The sequence below is a fragment of the Lepidochelys kempii genome, chromosome 5 (genome assembly GCF_965140285.1).
Source record: "Lepidochelys kempii isolate rLepKem1 chromosome 5, rLepKem1.hap1, whole genome shotgun sequence".
Lineage (NCBI taxonomy): Eukaryota > Metazoa > Chordata > Testudines > Cheloniidae > Lepidochelys > Lepidochelys kempii.
In genome coordinates, this window is record NC_136384.1 from 2,478,540 (window position 1) to 2,500,549 (window position 22,010).

Here is a 22,010-nt window from a genome sequence, read left to right on the forward strand (position 1 = left end):
TAATTAATTTGCTGTTTGAACTAGAGCAGATCTTTTAGGAAAACATCCCAGCTTGATTTGAAAATGGCCAGTGATGGAGAATCTGCCACACCCCTGGGTAAACTGCTCCAGGGGTTAATTACTATCACTGTTAACATTTTACACCTTATCCCCTGTTTGAATCTGTTGAAGCAGCACATGTGCACAGGCTGGGCACTCCTGCCTTAGCTGGCCTGTCTGTGGCCTGCACTGCTCTCCCTAGGGCCATGCTCTCTCTCCTCCTCAGGGGCTGGGATCTGCCTGGGGAGCCTTCCTGCTGCAGCAGACCCTCTGCACCTAGGGCAGTGCTAAACAGCTCCTCCAGGCCAGCAGCGAGCCAGCATGACCCTGGGGAGTTGACTGCAGCTGACGTGATGGGGGCTGTGCGTCTCTAGGGCACAGTGTGTGCTGGGCAGGGCTGAAGACCATCTGCTTCTCCACTGTCCACGTGCCAGGTAGCAGCTGTTCTGAGGGTCCAATCTTTGTCCTGCACGTTACGGCCAGTTCCTGCACATGCTGCCAACATGGTAAGGGAGGCTGTTACTACTAATGATCCAGTGCCCATCCTTCCCATACTGATAGGTTACTAGCGGGCTCCGTGACCATCTCTGTCCCCAGCCGGCTGCACGAATAAACTATATTCTCCTGCCGGCCCTTCTGGGCTCTGGAGAGCAGCAGGTGCTGAATTTGACTGGTGCCAACAGAGACCTGCGCGGGGCCTGGCAGACTGTTCCAGAACCGTGGCAGGTAGATGACATAGTACGGCACCCATGCTTTTTGGGCGGCTCATTGCGCTGGTTGCCTGCTTGCATTTTTCGCGGAGACATGGATGGTTTTGTTGCACAGGGTAAGGGTGTAACCTGGCACTTAGCTAGTGCAATAGTAGAGAAGCATTAATCTCCTTTCTGCCATTATATGGGGGTTAGCACAACCTGAGTTTTTAAAGCCCGTGTCATTGATGGCAACGTTGCTGAGGGTGGGGCCCATGGCATGTGTGTTAAACACACCGCTGCTCTGATGTTGTGGGATGCCTGTGCGTATCAGGGCTGGGAGCTGAAGGGAGATACCACTAGGATGTAGCCCCCAGAGGCTCCAATCAGAGTCAGGACCTCCTCAGGCCGGGCCCGGCACAAAGACTGAGGCAGACACGGCCCGAAGAGCTCATGAGTGAAGGAAGGGGACAGTGGGAGGAGAGAATGGGGGCTGTGCCGATGTTAGATGAGATTATGCGTGTGGCTGTGCTGGGTCTAGAGAGTAATAGCCAGATCTGGGGAGGTTCAGATTAGCTTTACATGGGCATGAGGCAGGGCCCAGTGCGGCTGTGGGTGGATTTTGAGAGTCCACACCAGCTGTATGTGGTAGCATCAAGCACTGCCCTGAGCTGACATGCACACCTGGACTTTGCTGCCCTCTCCTGACCACATGGTGGAATGTCAGTGCAGCATCTTTGGCCCAGGGCAGAGACTGCGGCGGGCGACTTGGGTGCTTGTTTATATCCAATTAGCTGAGAGCCTCCTGCCCTACAATCCGGGTTCCAGGTGGTCCTGCGCCCCACAAGAGCCGAGCCAACAGCTCCTGTGCCTGCCCGTGCCTCAGGCTCCTGGATGATGTGGCTCTGCTGTTCTGCCCTGGGAAGGGAGCGACAGCAGTCCCCGATCATCATTTATTTCTGCCCGTGCCCAGAGCTGTGCTATGTGCCTCCCAAAATGTGGGCTAGGAGCTGACATGGTAAAGGGGCCTAAAGCATAGGGCGGGGCGGGGGAGTGATGCCAGCTTGATGGCGAGAGCCGGGGGTGCTGTCTGGCTTTGTGCCTGAACGGATGGCCTCACCCCAGCCATTCCCCTCTCACTTAACAGATGAGTTTTCCATTAGCCCTGCCCCTTAGAAGGAAATATTTAAATAACGAAAATACATTTAAACCCCCTCCAGCCCATGGGTTGGCATTAAAGGGGCTGTGATGATAAACACATTTTGTTTCACACCAGTGCAGGATGATTTGTGTAATGAGAACGGCTACTGAATGCTGTGCCTGACGCCAGGGACTCTGTGCCCCATATATGCGCAATCCCAGTGGTTACCTGGGTTTTGCAGGCAGCAGTGAAAGGCCCATTACTTGTTTTGCTGGGCAGGGCTCACGTCACGGGCTGAAGAGCTGTGACTGCTGGTCAAATGAATGCATTTCTGCTGTGGAGACAGGCTTCCTCCAGAAGGGAAGATTAAGAGCCTGCCTGCTGCCCCTTTGGAAGGAGGCTCTCAGAAAACGGTAGGGTGCATTAGCAGATCTCTCAGCGCCTTGCTGAGTACTGTGCTGGGAGAAAAGTCAGTCCTTTTCTGGAGGAGGTGGGTTGGACGCTCACAGCCAGACCCAGGAGAGAAGCTGTGACTCTGTGTCCAGTTGGACCTGAGTTACTAGGAAAAGAAAAGGAAAAAACCTGATGGTGGCACTGATCCCTGTCGCTGTGCAGTGTGCTGGCTGAACGTGCAGCTTGTGGCGTGGCTCTTGCTGGGGGTGGGGAGGTGCACACAGGCCAGCGGTGGGGTCGCAGTGGTGGTACTGTCCTGCCAGAACAGAAACGCTCTCCATGCCACTCCTGGCCAGAGGGACAATGTCAGTTTTCGCCCTGCCGCTGGCAGGGTTCAGTCACTGGTGATGTCAGCAATGCCCCCTCAGCTCCCTGTGCCCTGGCTCGGGGAGCTGCAGCAGCAAAGGCAGGGTGGCTGCGTTTCCTGGGGGAGGAGGCTGACAGAATCAGCATTTGTTCGGGGCAGGAACAGCACAGTGTACATTAGACGTTGGCTGGCACAGCTCCACCAGCCCAGGTGTGGAGGGGTCTGATCTGGCCCAACAGGGACCCTAGTGCCAGGGCTGTCCTGGCAGTACTGCACTCTTGCCGGCTTAAGCTACAGCCGCACTCGGGTGCTCCACTGGCCTACTAAACCAGTACAGCCACGCTGGCAAAGCGCTCCTGGCGTAGATCGGGTCTGAGAGTGAGCATGGCAGAACACGCCCTTCAGTACCGACAGCTCATCGGCTCAGTCTCCAGATCACTGGCATTGATCCATTTCCTCGCCTTCCAAAAGGAAGGGCCCTCCTCCTGCCAGAATCTCTGTCCTGCAATGCTAAACTGTATTATACTGTTCCAGGACTAGTGTGAGGTGCTGGAACAGTTCTTATAGAGGGGGTGCTGAGCACCACAAACTGTAAACCCAGTATATAATGGAAACCCCTTCGAGCCAGGGGGTGCTGCAGCACCTCCCGCACCCCTAGTTCCAGCACCTAGGCTCTAGGGCGTGCTGCGTGCAACATACCCTACTTAAGCTCACAACATGTGTTACCCCAGAATTGAGGGGTGTTACTTCAGAATTTGACCAAGCTAATGGCAGCCGTATTGTGTGCATTCAGCCCCCATGAATTAATAAGCAGGGCTTCTGGAGGCAAGGTCAAATACTAGCTGCAGGCTTGCAGTTTCTGCTAATCAGAATCGGAGGTGGGGAGAAAAGAATCAACAAATTATGAGAGTGAAAGAAAATAAATGGATGGAGACCTTGAGTCTGGGCGCCCTTAATATAAAAGCTTATTATAGCTAAGATTGTTAGGAATGTTTTGTTGATAAGTAGTGGATTGAAGTTAGGAGAAGTGATGACCCAGTAGGGGGTCACTATGAGCTATATGTTTGTAAAAATTAGTTACAAAAAGATTAGATAATAGAGTGGTGGGGAAGTGACCGGCCATCGCTGACCTGCTGCTAATTACTTGATACCATCTCAGATTTTAGGTAATTATTTGGGATGTTCTAGACCTATTGCATATGTCTGTGTGTGCTTAAATCTAATAAATAGTAGTTTTAGATAAGAGCACGCTTACTTGTATTAATCTTTCATCAGCCGAAAGCTCTGTGTTCCCATTGATTTATTTCTGATACCACCTGGAATGAACCAGTTAACTTACCACTGCTTTGGGTTCTGAAAACCATGGGTAACACACCAATTGCTGGCAGTGCATTAAAGTGAGCACATCTCTGGTATATCTCTCTGGGGAGGAAGTGCTGTAGGCAGTCCATGTCTGGTACAAGAGTCTGACCTGCCAGTAGTAGCCCTGTAACCTATCATGTACAAGGAGTACATGACATGGTGTCAGAAGTAAATTAGGCCAGACAAGAACAGAAAGAGAGAGAACAAAGGTTGCAGGATCTCATCAACATACCACACTTCAGTGTCCCAGAGAACTTCACCTTTGATAGGCCTTCAGAATGGACAGTCTGGAAGCAGTATTTTGCAAGATTTTGCATTGCTACAAAACTCCGTAAAGAAACTGGAGATATTCAAGTATCTTCTTTAACTTATGCTATGCGGATGTAGGCAGACTATATCTTTATCTTTACTGAAGACAGTCACAAAGATGACTATGAAAGAGTTTTGGCTATGTTTGATACCTCAGAGAAATGTGGTTTATGAAAGAGCATTTTTTCACCAGGGAATTCAAGAGCCAAAAGAAAATGTTGAATGTTTTATAAGAGCTCTGCATCCATTGGCTGAAAACTATGATTTTGGGGACTACAAAACATGAAAATATCAGAGACAAGCTCGTTATTGGGTTAACAGACAAGAACCTCTTGCAGCATCTGTGATTAAAGACACAGTTAAATCTACCCACAGCTATACAGATAGCAAAGCTCTCTGAACTAGTCAAACAGCAGAACAAAAGGCAGGAGGCACCATGAAAAACTTGAAACTAGCTTAGAAGCTGTAAACATACCCAGCATGAGGGCTAGAAGTCATTACCATGAAATCCATGAGGCTATGAAGACATTCCAAGCAAACTCCAAAGCTTTTCAGAATAAATATACAAGATATGGAAAAATACATAGCCCAATAGATGTATGTTTAGCCAGAGGCATGTGGCGTAATAAATGCACAAAATATGGACATTATGCAGCTGTTTGCTGCACCAAGGCAGTCAGGGAGGTGACTAACATCACAGACAATCAAGAGCCATTGTTTCTGGGATCTATCACTTATGATGACACAGAGCCTGCCTGGAGAGTGAAGTTAAATATTCAGGGTGAGACTATTGACTTTAAAATTGACTCAGCAGACGATGTAAGTATCATCTCAAAAGGAACTTACAATCACCTTCAACCCCTCCCAGGGCTGAAATTACCTGACCCAGCTCTGACTAGCCCTGGAGGTATTCTGAACTGCATAAGAATGGCTATGCTGGGTCAGACCAAGAGTCCATCTTGCCCAGTATCCTGTCTTCCGACAGTGGCCAGGGCCAGGTGCCCCAGAGGGAATCAACAGAACAGGTAATCATCAAGTGATCCATCCCCTGTCACCCATTCCCAGCTTCTGGCAAACAGAGGCTAGGGATTCTATCCCTACCCATCCTGGCTAATAGCCATTGATGGACCTATCCTCCATGAATTTATCTAGTTCTTTTTTGAACCCTGTTATAGTCTTGGCGTTCACAACATCCTCTGGCAAGGAGTTCCACAGGCTGACTGTGCGTTGTGTGAAGAAATACTTCCTGTTGTTTGTTTTAAACCTGCTGCCTATTAATTTCATTTGGTGACCCCTAGCTCTTGTGTTATGAGGAGTAAATAACACTTCCTTATTTACTTTCTCTACGCCAGTCATGATTTTGTAGACCTCTATCATAACCCCCCTTAGTTATATTTTTTCCAAGCTGAAAAGCCCAAGTCAGGGAGATAAGACAGGCTATAAAAGTAAAAAACTCAATAATAATATTGGCTAGGTACATGTCACCTCAGGACGGGCTGCAGAGATGAAGTTTCTTGACACCTTAAATGACGGCTTCTTGGAGCAGCTAGTCTTAGAACCCACAAGAGGAGAGGCAATTCTTGATTTAGTCCTAAGTGGAGCACAGGATCAGGTCCAAGAGGTGAATAGAGCTGGACCGCTTGGTAGTAGTGACCATAATATAATTAAATGTAACATCCCTGTGGCGGGGAAAACATCATAGCGGCCCAACACAGTAGCATTTAATTTCAAAAAGGGGAACTATACAAAAATGAGGCTAGTTAAACAGAAATTAAAAAGGTACAGCACTAAAAGTGAAATCCCTGCAAGCTGCGTGGAAACTTTTTAATACACCATAATAGAGGCTCTACTTAAATGTACGCCTCAAATTAAAAAACATAGTAACAGAACGAAAAAAGAGTTACTGTGGCTAAACAACAAAGAAAAAGAAGCAGTGAGAGGCAAAAAGGCATCCTTTTAAAGGTGGAAGTTAAATCCTAGTGAAGAAAATAGAAAGGAACAAAAATTCTGGCAAATGAAGTATAAAAATATAATTAGGAAGGCCAAAAAAGAATTTGAAGAACAACTAGCCAAAGACTCAAAAAGTAATAGCAAATTTTTTTTTTAAGTACATCCGAAGCAGGAAGCCTGCTAAACAACCAGTGGGGCCACTGGACGGTTGAGATGCTAAAGGAGCACTCAAGGACGATACAGTCATTGCGGAGAAACTAATGTGATGCTAACTTGGTAGAAACTATAGTAAAGACCAGAATTATCAGACACGTACATGCACACGATTTGTTGGGGAAGAATCAACACGGCTTTTGTAATGGGAAATCACGCCTCACCAGTCTATTAGAATGTTTTGTGGGGGATCAGCAAGCGTGTGGATAAGGACGATTCAGTCGATATAGTGTACATGGAATTTTAGAAAGCCTTTGACAAAGCCCCTCACCAAAGGCTCTGAAGGAAACTATGTAGTCATGGGATAAGAGGGAAGGTTTTCTCCTGGATCAGTAATTGGTTAAAAGATAGGAAACATAAGATAGGACTAAATAATCACTTTTCACAATGGAGAGAGGTAAACAGCAGGATCCCCTGAGAAAGGATCTATAATGGGACCTGTGCTGTTTAATGTATTCATGAGTGATCTGGAAAAAGGAGCGAACAGTGAAATGGCAAAGTTTGCAGATAATACAAAATTATTCAAGATAGTCAAGTCCAAAGCAGACTGCGAAGAGTTACAAAGGGATCTCGCTAAACTGGGTGACTGGGCAACAAAATGGCAGATGAAATTCAGTGTTGGTAAATGCAAAAATCATGCATATTGGGAAACATAATCCCAACTATACATACAAAATTTTGAGGGTCTAAATTAGCTGTTACCACTCAAGAAAGAGATCTTGGAGTCGTCATCGATAATTCTCTGAAAACATCTCCTCGGTGAGAAGAAGCAGTTAAAAAGGCTAACAGAATGGCGCTATTAGGAAAGGGATACAAAGACAGACAATACCATAATGCTACTCTCTAAATCCATGGTGTGCCCACACCTTGAATATTGTGTGTAGTTCAGGTCAGCCCATCTTAGAAAGGCTGGAAAAGGTTCATAGAAGGGCAGTAAAGAAATCAAAAATATGGAGTAGAGGAGAGACTAAAAAGGAGAGAGTGGTTCAGGTTAGAAAAGAGATGATTAAAGGGGGATATATTAGAGGTCTATAAAACCATGACTGGTGTGGAGAAAGCGAATAAGGAAGTGCTTTATTTACCCTTTTCCACAATACTAAAACCAGAGGTCACCCGATAAAATTAATTGACAGCAGGTTTAATACAAACAAAAGGAAGTACTTTTTCACACAATTAACCTGTGGACTTCATTGTCATGAGTTGTTGTGAGGGCCAAAAGTATAATGAGTTCAAAAAAGAACTAGATAAGTTCCTGGAGGATAAATCCAACAATGGCTATTAGCCAAGATAGTCAGAGATGTAACTCCATGCTTGTAGCGACCCCTAAACCTCTGACTGCCAGATGACAGGGTGAATCTCTCAGAATTGCACTCCCCCTGAAGCTCTGATATAGGCCACTGTCGTAGACAGGCTACTGGGTTAGATGGACCATTGGTCTGACCCAGGGTGGATCTTATGGATCTCACAGAGGAGAGAGAAGTCCTCTGGATCCAGTCACTGAGGAAACCCTTTGTGAAGTGGTGGTGTTTTCATGAATGTTTGGATCCTGGTTCTTGTGAAACCAGCTAGCCCTGCAACAGACTAAACATTGGAGGGAAAACCTACTTTATAGGCAAGGTAATTATAGGAGAGGTAACTATTTATAAACGGAGACCCAGCTTTGCATTGTATGATTTAGTTTTGTGTTGTAACCAATTGTTTCCTTCATTTTCTCTCATTTCTAGTTAAATCTTTATCCTTTCTTAAATAAACCTACTTTTGTTTTATTGTGTGTGCTCACAAAGCTGTGAGTTACACAGGAGCAGTGGTTTAAGGCAGGGGTTCTCAAACTCCATTGCACCACAACCCCCTTCTGACAATACAAATTACTACACGACCCCAATGGGGGGACTGAAGCCTGAGCCTGCCCCAGCCCCACCGCCCCAGGTGAGGGGGCCAAAGCTCCAGCCTTGCCGTCCTGTGGCGGGGAGCCTGTAACCTGAACCCCACCACCCATGGCCAAAGCCCTTTGGTTTTGGCTTCAGCCACTGGTGGTGGGGCTCAGGCTTTGACTTCAGCCCTGGGCCCCAGCAAGTCTAAACCAGCCCTGGTGCCCCCATTAAAACAGGGTCACAACCCACAGTTTGAGAACTGGTGGTTTAAGGTGAAGGTAGCAAACAGGGCAGAGAATCGGGAATTACATGGTGTAGCCAGCGGCAGGGGCCGGATATCAATGGGGAGCGATTCGGTACTGGGGTGCACCGGCTGCTAACCTGCAGGGTGAGGACACGGCAGGCCTAGCCCAGAGTCGGTTGTTTGACTGGCCAGTAGAGTTAAAGAGCTGACACCCAGCCAAGCAGAGCCAAGACTTCCTCATGCAGGTCAGTCTAAGCGTGGATTTGCTGCAGGAAACTTTCCAGGCCTGGTCTCCCTGTGCTACCCTCTCGGATTGTCTAGCGCAGACCGTTCTCTGCCCCTTCGTGCAGCCTCACCTGCCACGTGGAACAGCCTCTACCTAGCAGTTTGCTTCATTCATTCTCCATCCTTTCAGATCCTACCTGAGCACAGACCACAGCACTAATCCCTTCTCCACGGCTCATAATTTCTCCTCCTCTCATTACTTAAGTTCTGTAAAGGATTGGGGGGGTGCAGTGGGCATGAAAGTGACTGCACACCGTAGACTTGTGTCACCACCAAAGCTGGGCCTCTGAGCCGTTTAACCAGAGTCCTTGTGCCCCAGGTCACAGCTGGCCATTTTGGATGAGCTCCAACTGGCAGACACTCATCAGGCTGCTGTACTGGCCCCAAACTTTGGGTCCCATGTACTCTCAGCTTGCTGGGGCAAGGCAGAATTTAAGCACTGTCTCTGGGCCGTTAGGCACACACATCAGGTGCAGATCCAGCATCTGACACCCCTCTTGGCGGTGGAGACCCCATAGTCCACATGCCTAGGTAGGCCTGACACTCCCAAGCAGCTGCTGCATGTTCTCATTGTTCTAACATTGCTGCTGAGCCCCCTGGTTGACTGTTTCCCCTTTCTGGACCCACGTGACAGTGTAAACAAGTAACTCTCAGGCTCTGCGAAGGAATTTCTAAACCCATGACACACTTTACTTTTAGATAGCACTGATCTATGGAAAGCAACAAATCTCCATGCAGATCCCTGCCTCAGTTTCCTCACTACTGCAAGTGTCCTTTGGGACTTGTCACTGTCTTTTCAGGGGATTCCTCCTGCTCAACTTTATTTCCATTGCATCTCCCAGCAGTCCCTACCTCTCCTAAAAATGGCTGATGAGAAAACCTCCCTTTATAGTTGCAATCCCCGTTGGCACACTGTGACCACCCGCTGTGACTTCCGGTCCCTCTGGTAATTCCAGGCCTGGTTACCAGCTCAGTAGAAGAGGTTTCCCCAGGTGGCAGCAGCTCATTGTCCTGCCAGGGCAGATTAGTCAATTGTTGACTGTCCCCTGAGCACAAGGAGGAGGACGCAAGTGTCCAAGGACAGACACCCGGCATGCCCAGCGTTCATGCAGCCTCCCTGGAATTCATCGCTCCACTCAGCGCGATGGCCAGCAGGTCACACGAGGCAGACCTGGATTGCAAAGCATGGCCTGAGATGTTTGCACCGTGTCCCCAGCCAGCGGCCGCTGGGCACCGAGGCCCCTGCTGAAACCCACTTCTCTCAGCACCATCCCAGCCTGGGGTGCAGGGGCTGGGGGTCCCTGCTGAGACTGGCTGCTCTCAGCTGGAGGAGGTGGGACTGGGAGGCCCTTTCTGAGCCCAGGGGCTCATTCACTGCCCGCCTCTGGCCCAAGGGGCAGAGAAACCAGCAGCAGCCCGGACCCCCCCACCCAGGGGTTAATATTGGTCTGTCAATCACCTTACTTCCCTTCCTGATTGGCTGAACCTGTCCAGGTTTTACCAGGTCTTAGGTACTGGTGGAGTCGTTACTAGGCAGGATAGCAATGTGGGCGGACCCTGCCTGCCCCGTTTTTCCATTGGCGTATTTTTGTGATTGGCCGTACGTTCCGTGTTGCCGGGTAGAGTCACCACTCTTCCTTGGGCACTGTGATTGGCGGACGAGGTGGCGGCTGGAGCTTTCTGATTGGCCAGGGCAATACGGTTTTTCCCACTGGCCGCTCTGCTGCCAGCCTAAATTTCTGATTGGCGGGCGCGGCTTGTTGCTAGGCAGAGTAGCCGGCGCCGGGCGGAGCTCCGCTTCCGATGAGTCGGCTGTGAGGCTCAGTCAGAGCGAAGCGCCCGGAGCCGCCGCCAGCCCGAGCCGAGCCCGCTGGGGAGACCCCGAGACCCGCCGCCGCCAGCCCCGCCCCGCCCCGCGCGCCATGGCCTCGGGAGCCGAGTAAGTGCGGAGGGGCCGGGCCCCGCCCCAGCCCCGCGGCCCGGCCCGGGCCCCCCCCCTCCCGCCGGGCCCCGCGGAGCCGGTAGGCCCCGGCCTGGGCCCGAGCGGCCGGGGAGCGCCGGGGGCCCGCCCCGCGCCGGGCCCGATCCTGCTGTGTCATGCGGGCCCCGAGGGGCGGAGCCGGGGCTGGGCCCGGCGAGTGGGGCCTCGGCCTCCCCGCCGCCGCCAGCCCGGCCCCGCCGCGCCCCGGCCGGACCCCGCGGAGGCGGCGGCTGGGTTCCTTCTTCCCGCGGCCGGCGCCTCGGCCCGGCCCTTGTGGGGCGGGTCGCAGCCGGGGGCGGGGAAGGCCGGGCCGGAGCTGGGCTGGTGTCCGCCTGCTGCCCGCCCGCGCACGCCCGAGCCTGGCTTCCCCGGCCGGTCGCGGCGCTTCCTGCTGCCCGGGAAATGCCGAGTCACGGGGCTCCAAGATGGTGGGAGCTTCGGCTCCTGCCCCGGCGGCCTCGCCTCCCCCTTCAGGCCTCCTGCGCGCTCCCTCGGGGGGGGGGGTCCCCTCCTCCTCCGACTGCGAGATCGGCCTCGGTGTGGCCATTAGTCCGGCGGGGGCGGGGGCGGGGGCTCGCTCTCGGCCTGCTGGGCAGCGTGTCCCCCCCACCCCCCACTGCTTCATTTTTCGCTTTGCCCTTTGGGGGCGGGGGGGGGTTTCCATTCATTGGCACGCACGCCTGAAGACACCATGAGGTCTCGGGTAGCGCAGCCCAGCGGTTCTCCACCTTTAGGGACAGCCGCACCCCTTTCGGGAGCCTGGTTTGCCTTGTGTACCCCCAAGTTTCGCCTCACTCAAAAGCTAGTGGCTTACAAAATCAGGCCTGCAAATACAAAAGCGTCGCAGCACGCTGTTCCTGAAAAATTGCTGACTTTCTCGTTTTACCAGGGAATTATAAAATCAATTGGAATATAAACTTTGTGCTTACGTTTCCCTGTCAAGTATACAGAGCAGTATAAACAAATCATTTTCTGTTTGAAATTTGAGTTTGTACTGCTTTTGCTCGTGCTTTTTAATGTAGCCTGTTGCAAAACTAGACGAATATCTAGATGAGTTGATGTACCCCCTGGAAGACCTCTGCGTACCCCCAGCGGTACACGTACCCCTGCTTGAGAACCCCTGGTGTAGCCCTCAGGACCCCACAGGACAGCAGTTGTGGGAAGGTTTTGTTTTTAGACTCCGTTAGGGCATAGAAGAAAATGGCAGATTCTTGGGAAGTTGATGGCCATCAGCACCTCCAACCAAAATACCGCAGATTAAAAAAATCATACTGATTGTCCTAAAAACAAATTCAGAGTAACCAGATAGATGGAAATGGGAGCTGCTGAGGGACTCAGTGTGAGAAGGCGTGGACATGTTCCTTTGGAGATGTGGTTATGCCATATGGTAACTGAGAGGAATCCTCCTTTTTCTTGTGCGGCATCTTGCTTCATATTGTTACACGCTGAGAATGGAGGTCCTCTTCCACTTTTCAGACATCAGTTGGGTGATAGCTGCACAGCCACTGTGCAATGTGCAGCCATCGAGATGAGCTGCCACAGAACTTAAAGGTGATCTTCAAAACAAAAGAGTATTAGCAACAAGCCATTCGCCAGGGTCAGAGGGGCATTCAGTGCCTTAGAAATCCATACCTTAACTCTTCGTTCTTTTTCAGGTCCCAAAGTCCAGACCTGCTGTGGATCAACAGCTCTGGCATGACACCAGATTGCTTTGTCCTGATGGGTCAGCTGCAGCAAGGATCTGCCATCGGTTTGGTGCCCATGGCAGAGTTCATGCTGGAACTGTTGATCTAAGATACACATTTTGACACTGAGTCACATCTGAGTGTGTCTTAAAATAAATCTGCTCCTGTTCTGCTTAGGAAAACTCTTCCCACCCTGTGATTACAAGACAAATCATTCTTTAACTGAATTAAATGATACTATTTTAATTACAGTTTCTGGGTTCCTGTTGGTGGCAGCTATCTTGCTGAGGTGATTCCTCTGATCACACCATGTGGGAGTCCAGTAACTGAGTAAACTAGTTCAGCTTGGCTTTTAAGATTGTTTATCTTTTAAATATATCATTGTTTAACCAATATTAGTAAATGGGAACTGACTATCTGGTAATGGGCTCTAATTGTGCTCTCCCAAATGACACCTCAGCAAGATGGCTGCCCTCAGCAGGCAGCTTTAAGGAAAAATTGTGTTCCTTATTGTTATAAATACCTGAGGAAAGCACTGCTTGAAGCACAGACATTCTGGCTCAATCTGTTACAAAACTGACCTCTCCCTAGGTATCTGTCAGTAGCAGGTCCACCTGAATCAGTGCTAAAGCCAGTTTAACTACTAGCGTAGAGGGGGCAAAACTCCTTTCAGATTCATGGCAGAAACATGAGTCTCAATCACATTTTCCATCGCAGATGCATATAACTTTGCCCATCTATGTTAGCAGTAGTTGTCAGCAGCAAGTTTCAGAATGGTAGCTGTGTTAGTCTGTATCAGCAAAAACAATGAGGAGTCCTTGTGACACCTTAGAGACTAACACATTTATTTGGGCAGAAGCTTTCGTGGGCTAAAACCCACTTCATCAGATGCATGGAATGAAAAATACAGTAAGCAGTATATATATATTACAGCACACGAAAAGATGGGAATTAAAATATATATATATACTGCTTACTGTATTTTTCACTCCATGCATCTGATGAAGTGGGGTTTAGCCCACAAAAGCTTCTGCCCAAATAAATTTTAGTCTCTGTGGTGCCACAAGGACTCCTCATTGTTTTTGTGTCAGCAGCAAATCAATTTCCTAATGTGGATGGGCCCTCGGAGACCCAAGCATAGTTTGTTCTTGCCTCCTGAGGATTATGTTGTCACAAGTATGCTAATCAGTAGTGTAGGTTCCTCTCTGTCCCTGCTCATTCATGCTGTGTGCCACAGTATATGGGCTTCAGGTTTCATCACAAGTTAAAGCATCAGGAGCTTTAACACAGGGAAATGATTAAGTGGCATGGACTGTAAAACTTGTTTTGTTGGCAGACAGGAGACTTGGAAAGTTTCCCTTATAAAGGAAGGAAAACAGTCTTTATGGATTGGGGCAGGAAAATACTGTGGGTGAGTGTTAGTGCTGGGATTTCTCATCTCAATTGGACCTCTGTACTGGGGAACATATCCTGACTTTTGGACTGTATTGAAGAGAGATTGAAACATGCTGTGAACTCTGCATTTTAATCTAAACCCCTCAAAAGTACAGTAAAACTTAACATTACATATCTGTCTTGTGGGTCAGCATAAAAACAAAAGAGGACTGATCAATTTTCCCTGGGCTCTCTGTAGTCTTAAGGACCTCGTCAAATTCCCTCTAATTCTCCTTTCCAGGCTAAGTAACTTCCATCTCTCATCTGTACCCCTCTGATACTTACTCTCATCTGTAACTACCATGTAACCCTCTAAACACCTTTGTTCCTTTCTCTGGAGCTGCTCATTGTCAGCAGTACCTCTAAGGTGAGGTGACTGAAACTGGCCCTGCTAGACTAGATGAGCATATGCCACTGTTTGGAATATGTCTTCTATTTGTAATGCCCTCAAGCCTCTCAGTGCTGTAAGTGCTGCAGTGCGCTGGACAGGCGGCTTTTTCTGTTCATTAGACCCAAGGTTCCCAAAGTTTTCTTATTGCGTACCCCCTTCCAGATTTACCAGCTGCAAGTTCAAAGTGCTACAGTGATCGGCGGTGAGGGCTCTGTATGTCACCGTATCTGTATTCTCATTGGTACATCTTGAAATAAATTAATTACCGTATTTTATATAACAAATTCCCACAGAGTTTTAAAGCTTCCTCTGAGTAGCTTATTATGAAATTGCAATAAATAAAATAATAAAATCCACCCTTACACAATTTCTCCTGTGTACACCAAGGTTACGTGTACCAGAGTTTGGGAACCCCGGCATTAGACTCTCTTTCCTCTGAGGATCCTGCAAGTTTGAAGCTCTTTAACAGACCTTTTGGCTCTTGTGAATTAACTTATATTTACCCAAGCTAGGTGTCACCGGCTGTTGTATTGCTTGTTCCCCCAGTGTGTTTAAATCCATCAGAAGTTTCTCACCATTTTCCATAGTTTTCTAATTCACAGAACAACTTGCTGATAGTTTCAACTCACTGTCCATTTCCTCCTCCATTTCACTAATAAATGTGCAAAGCTGAACCTACTGCCAGCCCCTAGGCTCACACTGCTAACCTCTCCACCCTCAGAGGCAGTAATTCACAATGCCATTTCCTGTTAATTCAACTTCTTAAGCTGGATGAGCGCAAGTCCATGGGGCTGGATGCTCTGCAGCCAAGAGTGCTAAAGGCCTTGGTAGATGTGATTGCAGAGCCATTGGCCATTATCTTTGAAAACTCATGGCGATCGGGGGACGTCCCAGATGACTGGAAAAAGGCTATTGTAGTGCCCATCTTTAAAAAAGAGAAGAAGGAGGGTCCGGGGAACTACAGGCCAGTCAGCCTCACTTCAGTCCCTGGAAAAATCAGGGTCCTCAAGGATTCAATTCTGAAGCACTTAGAGGAGAGGAAAGTGATCAGGAGCAGTCAGCATGGATTCACCAAGGGCAAGTCATGCCTGACTAACCTAATTGCCGTCTATGATGAGATAACTGGCTCTGTGGATGAAGGGAAAGCAGTGGACGTGTTGTTCCTTAACTTTAGCAAAGCTTTTGACACGGTCTCCCACAGTATTCTTGCCAGCAAGTTAAAGAAGTATGGGCTCGATGAATGGACTATAAGGTGGATAGAAAGTTGGCTAGATCATCGGGCTCAGCGGGTAGTGATCAAGGGCTCGATGTCTAGTTGGCAGCTGGTATCAAGCGGAGTGCCCCGAGGGTCGGTTCTGGGGCCAGTTTTGTTCAATATCTTCATTAACTATCTGGAGGATGGCGTGGATGGCACCCTCAGCAAGTTTGCAGATGACACTAAACTGGGAGGAGAGGTAGATACGCTGGAGGGTAGGGGTAGGATACAGAGGGCCCTAGACAAATTAGAAGATTGGTCCAAAAGAAATCTGAGGTTCAACAAGGACAAGTGCAGAGTCCTGCACTTAGGATGGAAGAATCCCATGCACTGCTACAGACTAGGGACCGAGTGGCTCGGCAGCAATTCTGCAGAAAGGACCTAGGGGTTAAAGTGGACAGGAAGCTGGATATGAGTCAACAGTGTGCCCTTGTTGCCAAGAAGGCCAATGGCATTTTGGGGTGTATAAGTAGGGGCATTGCCAGCAGATCGAGGGACGTGATCGTTCCCCTCTGTTCGGCATTGGTGAGGCCTCATCTGGAGTACTGTGTCCAGTTTTGGACCCCACACTACAAGAAGGATGTGGAAAAATTGGAAATAGTCCAGCAGAGGTCAACAAAAATGATTAGGGGGCTGGAGAACGTGACTTATGAGGAGAGGCTGAGGGAACTGGGATTATTTAGTCTGCAGAAGAAAAGAATGAGGAGGAATTTGATAGCTACTTTCAGCTACCTGAAAGGGGGTTCCAAAGAGGATGGATCTAGACTGTTCTCAGTGGTACCAGGTGACTGAACAAGGAGTAATGGCCTCAAGTTGCCTTGGGGGAGGTTTAGGTTGGATATTAGGAAACACTTTCACTAGGAGGGTGGTGAAACACTGGAATGGGTTAGCCAGGGCGGTGATGGACTCTTCTTCCTCAGAGGTTTTTACGGTCAGGCTTGACAAAGCCCTGGCTGGGATGATTTAGTTGGGGATTGGTCCTGCTTTGAGTAGGGGGTTGGACTAGATGATCTCTTGAGTTCCAACCCTGATATTATATCATTCTATGATTAAGTCATGTATGAAGAACCTTATCAAAAGATGGGTTTTGTCCAGTTGGTGTGATTTACATTTGAAACTCGTAATGAGTTTGGGAGGAATGATTATTGTTTTGTAGAATCTGTGCTGCCTTCACTTCCTGAGGTTATATGTTACTTTGCAAAACATTGTATTAGTCACTTCTTAGACTTGCCATCAGTTCCCTCAGTATCACAGCCAAGATGCTCTAGCTTCTGATGTCCAGGGTCTCCTTTGGCTTTAAAGCTGGGCCACTAAGTTAATGACTTTCCAATCTCCAAGAGTAGCGCTGTTTGTAAGGTCCTTGCATCTCCTTGTATATTCCTACTGTTTCACCAGAGGCTCCTATCTTGCCTGATGACTTACAGGTTTCGAGTTTCTTATATTGCTCTGTTACTTCCTCATGGTTGGATTTATGCTGGAAATGGCCCACCTTGATTATCATGCACATTGTAAGGAGAGTGGTCAGTTTGGATGAGCTGTTGCCAGCAGGAGAGTGAGTTTGTGTGTGTGTGGGGGGGGGGGGGGGGTGAGAGAACCTGGATTTGTGCTGGAAATGGCCCAACTTGATGATCACTTTAGATAAGCTATTACCAGCAGGAGAGTGGGGTGGGAGGAGGTATTGTTTCATGGTCTCTGTGTATATAATGTCTTCTGCAGTTTCCACGGTATGCATCCGATGAAGTGAGCTGTAGCTCACGAAAGCTCATGCTAAAATAAATTGGTTAGTCTCTAAGGTGCCACAAGTACTCCTTTTCTTTTTGAGTCCTTTAGAACTCTTCCAAGACTGTTTTGTTGGGCTTTGGTCGGAACCCATCAGTTCCTCCTCCAGTCACACCCACAGCCTTTCTGCTGCTTATGGGTTTTTAAATACTGCCTGCCTGGGTAATTGTACATAGCACTTTACTTGTATAGAACTCTATGTGGACATTCATTAATCCCTTTCCTCATGAGATAGGAAGAGAGAGCCCTATTCTACAGATGGGGAAAGGCAGATACAGAGATGAGTGACTTACCCAGGGCCACACAAGTCTATGGAAAGATGCATGCTTCCTGACTCAAGAGTTTGTGTTTTTCTTTAGGTCAGTACTGCCTCTCTGGTTATTCCGAATTTGCCTCTTAGCTGTAACTGGTTGTCTGTCACAGCATACTTGTGCTTAAGCTGGATTTCCAAACAGTTCCCAGATAAGGCAGCTGCCCTCTTGTTATTCCTGTGATCTCTTCTCTGAAGTGGCAGGGAAGGGGCAAGTGCTGCATAGTTGTCCGCTCAGCAAAAACTGTCATCACTACACTGAACTCACATTGCATGTACTACCACTTGTGTGCATGTCTGTAACATTTTTCTTAAAGATTCAGTGAACATGCAAAACAAAACAACTGATCATCCATAGGCAGCATTCCCCAGGAATGTTAATGAAGAACACTGCACCTGCTTGCTCTGCTCACCACCTCCCCAAGGCTTGCTCTCTGAAAACGGTTGTTTGTTGCCCCCAAAGGAGTTACATACAGCCTAATTGTGCAACCATCAGTGTTGTCCAATGGAACCCCTCTGCTCCCATCCTGTGTTAACACTGGCATATTACTAAGGATACAGCTAAGAGTTGCCTTTTTGTTGGAACCAAACCAACCTGCTCTTAATATTTATCACTCACGTATGGTATGTCTAAACTGTCCACTTGTGCCAGTCAGCTGTTAATAAGGGAGCCGTTAAAATGCTCTGCTGATGGTGTTCCAGAACAGCTTGCAACTTCTGCAAGCTCTTAAATGATCACTGAGCCAAAATCTTACTTTAAAAAACAACCTAAAACTTTTGCTTAGTATGTTAGATGTTGAAAATGTACCTTCTCAGCATTTTTTGCTCTTCAGTTTACTCAGTTTATTTTCATTGCCCAAACGATCAGTTTCATTTCTTGGTGTGTATTAGCATAAAGCTGCAATGTTCTGTGTTTGAATGCTGCAGGGAAATATTTACATCCAAACAAAACTGTTTTCATGGACACTTAAAACTAGGGGTGGGCAAACTTTTTGGCCCAAGGGCCACATCTGGGAATAGAAATTGTATGGTGGGCCATGAATGCTCACAGAATTGGGGGGGTGGGCTCTGGTTGTGGGGGGTTGGGGCCAGAAATAAGGAGTTCAGTGTGCGGGAGGGGGCTCCAGGCGGGGGAGTGGGATGATGGGGTGGGGTGAGGTGTGGGCTCCAGGCTGGGGATGAGGAGTGTAGGAGGGGGCTCTGGGCTGGGACTGAGGGGAGTGGAGGGCGGGAGTGGGATCAGGGCAGGGGGTTGGGGTGTGGGCTCTGGGGTGGGGATGAGGAATTTGGGGTGCAAGAGGGTGATGCAGGCTGGGATTGAGGGGGTTGGAGGGTGGGAGGGGGACCAGGGCTGGGATATGCAGTTGGGGCGTGGCTCGGGGGGCAGGCTCCACGCGGCACTTACCTCAAGTGGCTCCCGGAAGTAGCGGCATATCCTTTCTTTGCCGGAGGTGCGGCCAGGCAGCTCTGCACACTGCCCCGCCTGCAGGCACCACCCCTGCAGCTCCCATTGGCTGTGGTTCCTGGCCAATGGGAGCTGCGGGAGCAGCGCTTGGAGCAGGGGCTGCATGCAGAGCAGAGCCCCCTGGCTGCCCCGACATGTAGGAACCGGAGGAGTACCATGCCACTGCTTCCAGGAGCCACATGTAGCGGCCCCCGACCCTGCGCCCCAGCTGGAGCGCCAGAGCATGGCAAGCCCCAGACCCCACTCCCCAGCAGGAGCTCAGGGGGCCATCTTAAAACAGCTGGCAGGCTGTAGTTTGCCCACCCCTGCTTAAAACTATTCATCAACTTGATTAGGTTTGTTAGTTTTACCTGACAGACCTCAGTAGGCTAAACTCATTTGAATTGGGGAACTGTAACATTGTCCTGTAGCTGCTTGTGTGTAGTCTGGGATTTGTAATCAGAGAGAGTCCACCCTCCTGGCCCTTTCTGTGGGATTGATAAGACCACAATTTGCATATGAGTGCTGGTGATTGTCTTGATACTGTGTCTTTGTTTTTAGGCAAGAGACATTCCAGGAAGGAACATCTTGATGGTCCTGTTTTTCATAAATATCTTCATAGCTATTTTAGTTCAAAGCTACCAAATTAGCTAAAATCGCTTTCTTACAGAACATAATTCTGCCCTCTCACTTTGCTCTCCATGTAGAACTGAACCAGTTTCACTCAACAAGATAATTGTATTTTGTCTTTCAGACAGGTTTAGTTTGTAAAAGAAAAGGTAGCCAAGGAAGTTTTTAATGTGTGTGGACAATGGTGACCAAAGCAGGGTTTGCCCACAAAGGGAGGAGCAGTATTAAATAGAATAAATGGACACAAATCAGATGTCAAGAATTATAACATTCATAAACCAGTCGGAGAACACTTCAATCTCTCTGGTCATGCAATTACAGACATGAAGGTCGCTATCTTACAACAAAAAAACTTCAAATCCAGACTCCAGCGAGAAACTGCTGAATTGGAATTCATTTGCAAATTGGATACTATTAATTTAAGCTTAAATAGAGATTGGGAGTGGCTAAGTCATTATGCAAGGTAGCCTATTTCCCCTTGTTTTTTCCTAACCCCCTCCCCGACATTCTGGTTAAACTTGGATTTATGCTGGAAATGGCCCACCTTGATTATCATACACATTGTAAGGAGAGTGGTCAGTTTGGATGAGCTATTGCCAGCAGGAGAGTGAGTTTGTGGGTGGGGGGGAGGGGGGATTGGGGGGAGGGGGTGAGAGAACCTGGATTTGTGCTGGAAATGGCCCACCTTGATTATCATTGTAGGGAGAGTGGTCACTTTGGATAAGCTGTTACCAGCAGGAGAGTGAGTTTGAGTGTGTGTGTGTGTGTGTGTGTGTTTTTGTGGGGCGGGGGAGAAAACCTGGATTTGTGCTGGAAATGGCCCATATTGATTTTCATACACATTGTAAAGAGAGTGGTCACTTTGGATGGGCTATTACCAGCAGGAGAGTGAGTTTGGGGCGGGGGGCGGACGGTGAGAAAACCTGGATTTGTGCTGGCCCAACTTGATTATCATACACATTGTAAGGAGAGTAATCACTTTAGATAAGCTATTACCAGCAGGAGAGTGGGGTGGGAGGAGGTATTGTTTCATGGTCTCTGTGTATATAATGTCTTCTGCAGTTTCCACGGTATGCATCCGATGAAGTGAGCTGTAGCTCACGAAAGCTCATGCTCAAATAAATTGGTTAGTCTCTAAGGTGCCACAAGTACTCCTTTTCTTTTTGCGAATACAGACTAACACGGCTGTTACTCTGAAACCAGTATTATCCAGACTCAGCAGTTCTGTTTCTTTCCAGTTCTAAAGCGGACGACTTATCTACCGCAATTCTAAAGCAGAAGAACAGGCCCAATCGGTTAATTGTCGATGAAGCCATCAATGAGGACAACAGTGTCGTATCACTGTCCCAGGTATGTCTCAAGTAACGTTAAGAACAGTGTAGTTAATATGCAAACCTCCAGTGTCTTTCACCCTGAAACTCGGTAGTAGGCCATTGTTGAACATGCTATATGAATGTAAAGATTATATAGAAAGCCATGAGGAAACAGCAGATGGGCTGTGATGGGTGAAAATGGTTTCTTATGGATCTCTTGCTTGTAAGACTTCTGAGCAATTATCATGGTTCTCTAATGATGCTAGTGTTCGAGCAGGAGGCCTTGCCCTTGCTCCAGGATAGGCAGTTGTGGGATCCCATATCTCTTCATGGCTCACTCAACACTACTGTTACCAAGATGAAGCACTTTGGGGTCAGGTTGTTGCTGTCTTCCAAACAGTTACATTCTGGCCTTGTCAAATGCATGGTCTAATTCTGTCACTGTTCACAGGCAAAAATGGATGAATTGCAGCTGTTCAGAGGAGACACAGTTCTGCTAAAAGGAAAGAAGAGGAGAGAAGCAGTCTGCATTGTCCTGTCAGATGATACCTGCTCAGATGAGAAGATTCGCATGAACAGGGTTGTTCGTAACAATCTGAGAGTGCGCCTTGGTGATGTGATCAGGTGGGGTCTGCTTTGCTAGCTTGATGCATCTTCCTGGATTTGTTTAGCTGGCTCTGAACTAATTCAGTCAGTAATGGAGATTGGGATTGTAGCAAGTGTTGAGTTACCTTTCAGGGTAGTTCTAAGAAGCAGTGCCTCTTAAAAGATAATGTCCTGTAGCTGGAATCTAAAATGCACTGCTAGCTATATGACTATTCCTAAGACCTGTGCAGGGGAACTATGTTCTGTGGACTACAAGAGGGGTTTTCAAAAGAGCTCAGGTGATTTAGGAACACAAGTTCCATCACTAAATCTCTTAGCT

General features: G+C 48.4%; 1 protein-coding gene across 1 annotated transcript in view; it reads left to right on the plus strand.

Annotated features, from left to right (window-relative positions):
• Positions 1-10,648: 10,648 nt before the first annotated feature.
• VCP (valosin containing protein) overlaps positions 10,649-22,010 on the plus strand; it is a 32,866-nt gene continuing 21,504 nt past the window's right edge. Inside the window, exons 1-3 of the mRNA XM_073343325.2 lie at positions 10,649-10,802; positions 21,011-21,122; positions 21,537-21,709. Coding sequence (XP_073199426.1) covers positions 10,786-10,802; positions 21,011-21,122; positions 21,537-21,709 — 302 coding nt within the window. The 5' untranslated portion in view covers positions 10,649-10,785. The remainder of the gene's footprint in view (positions 10,803-21,010; positions 21,123-21,536; positions 21,710-22,010) is intronic.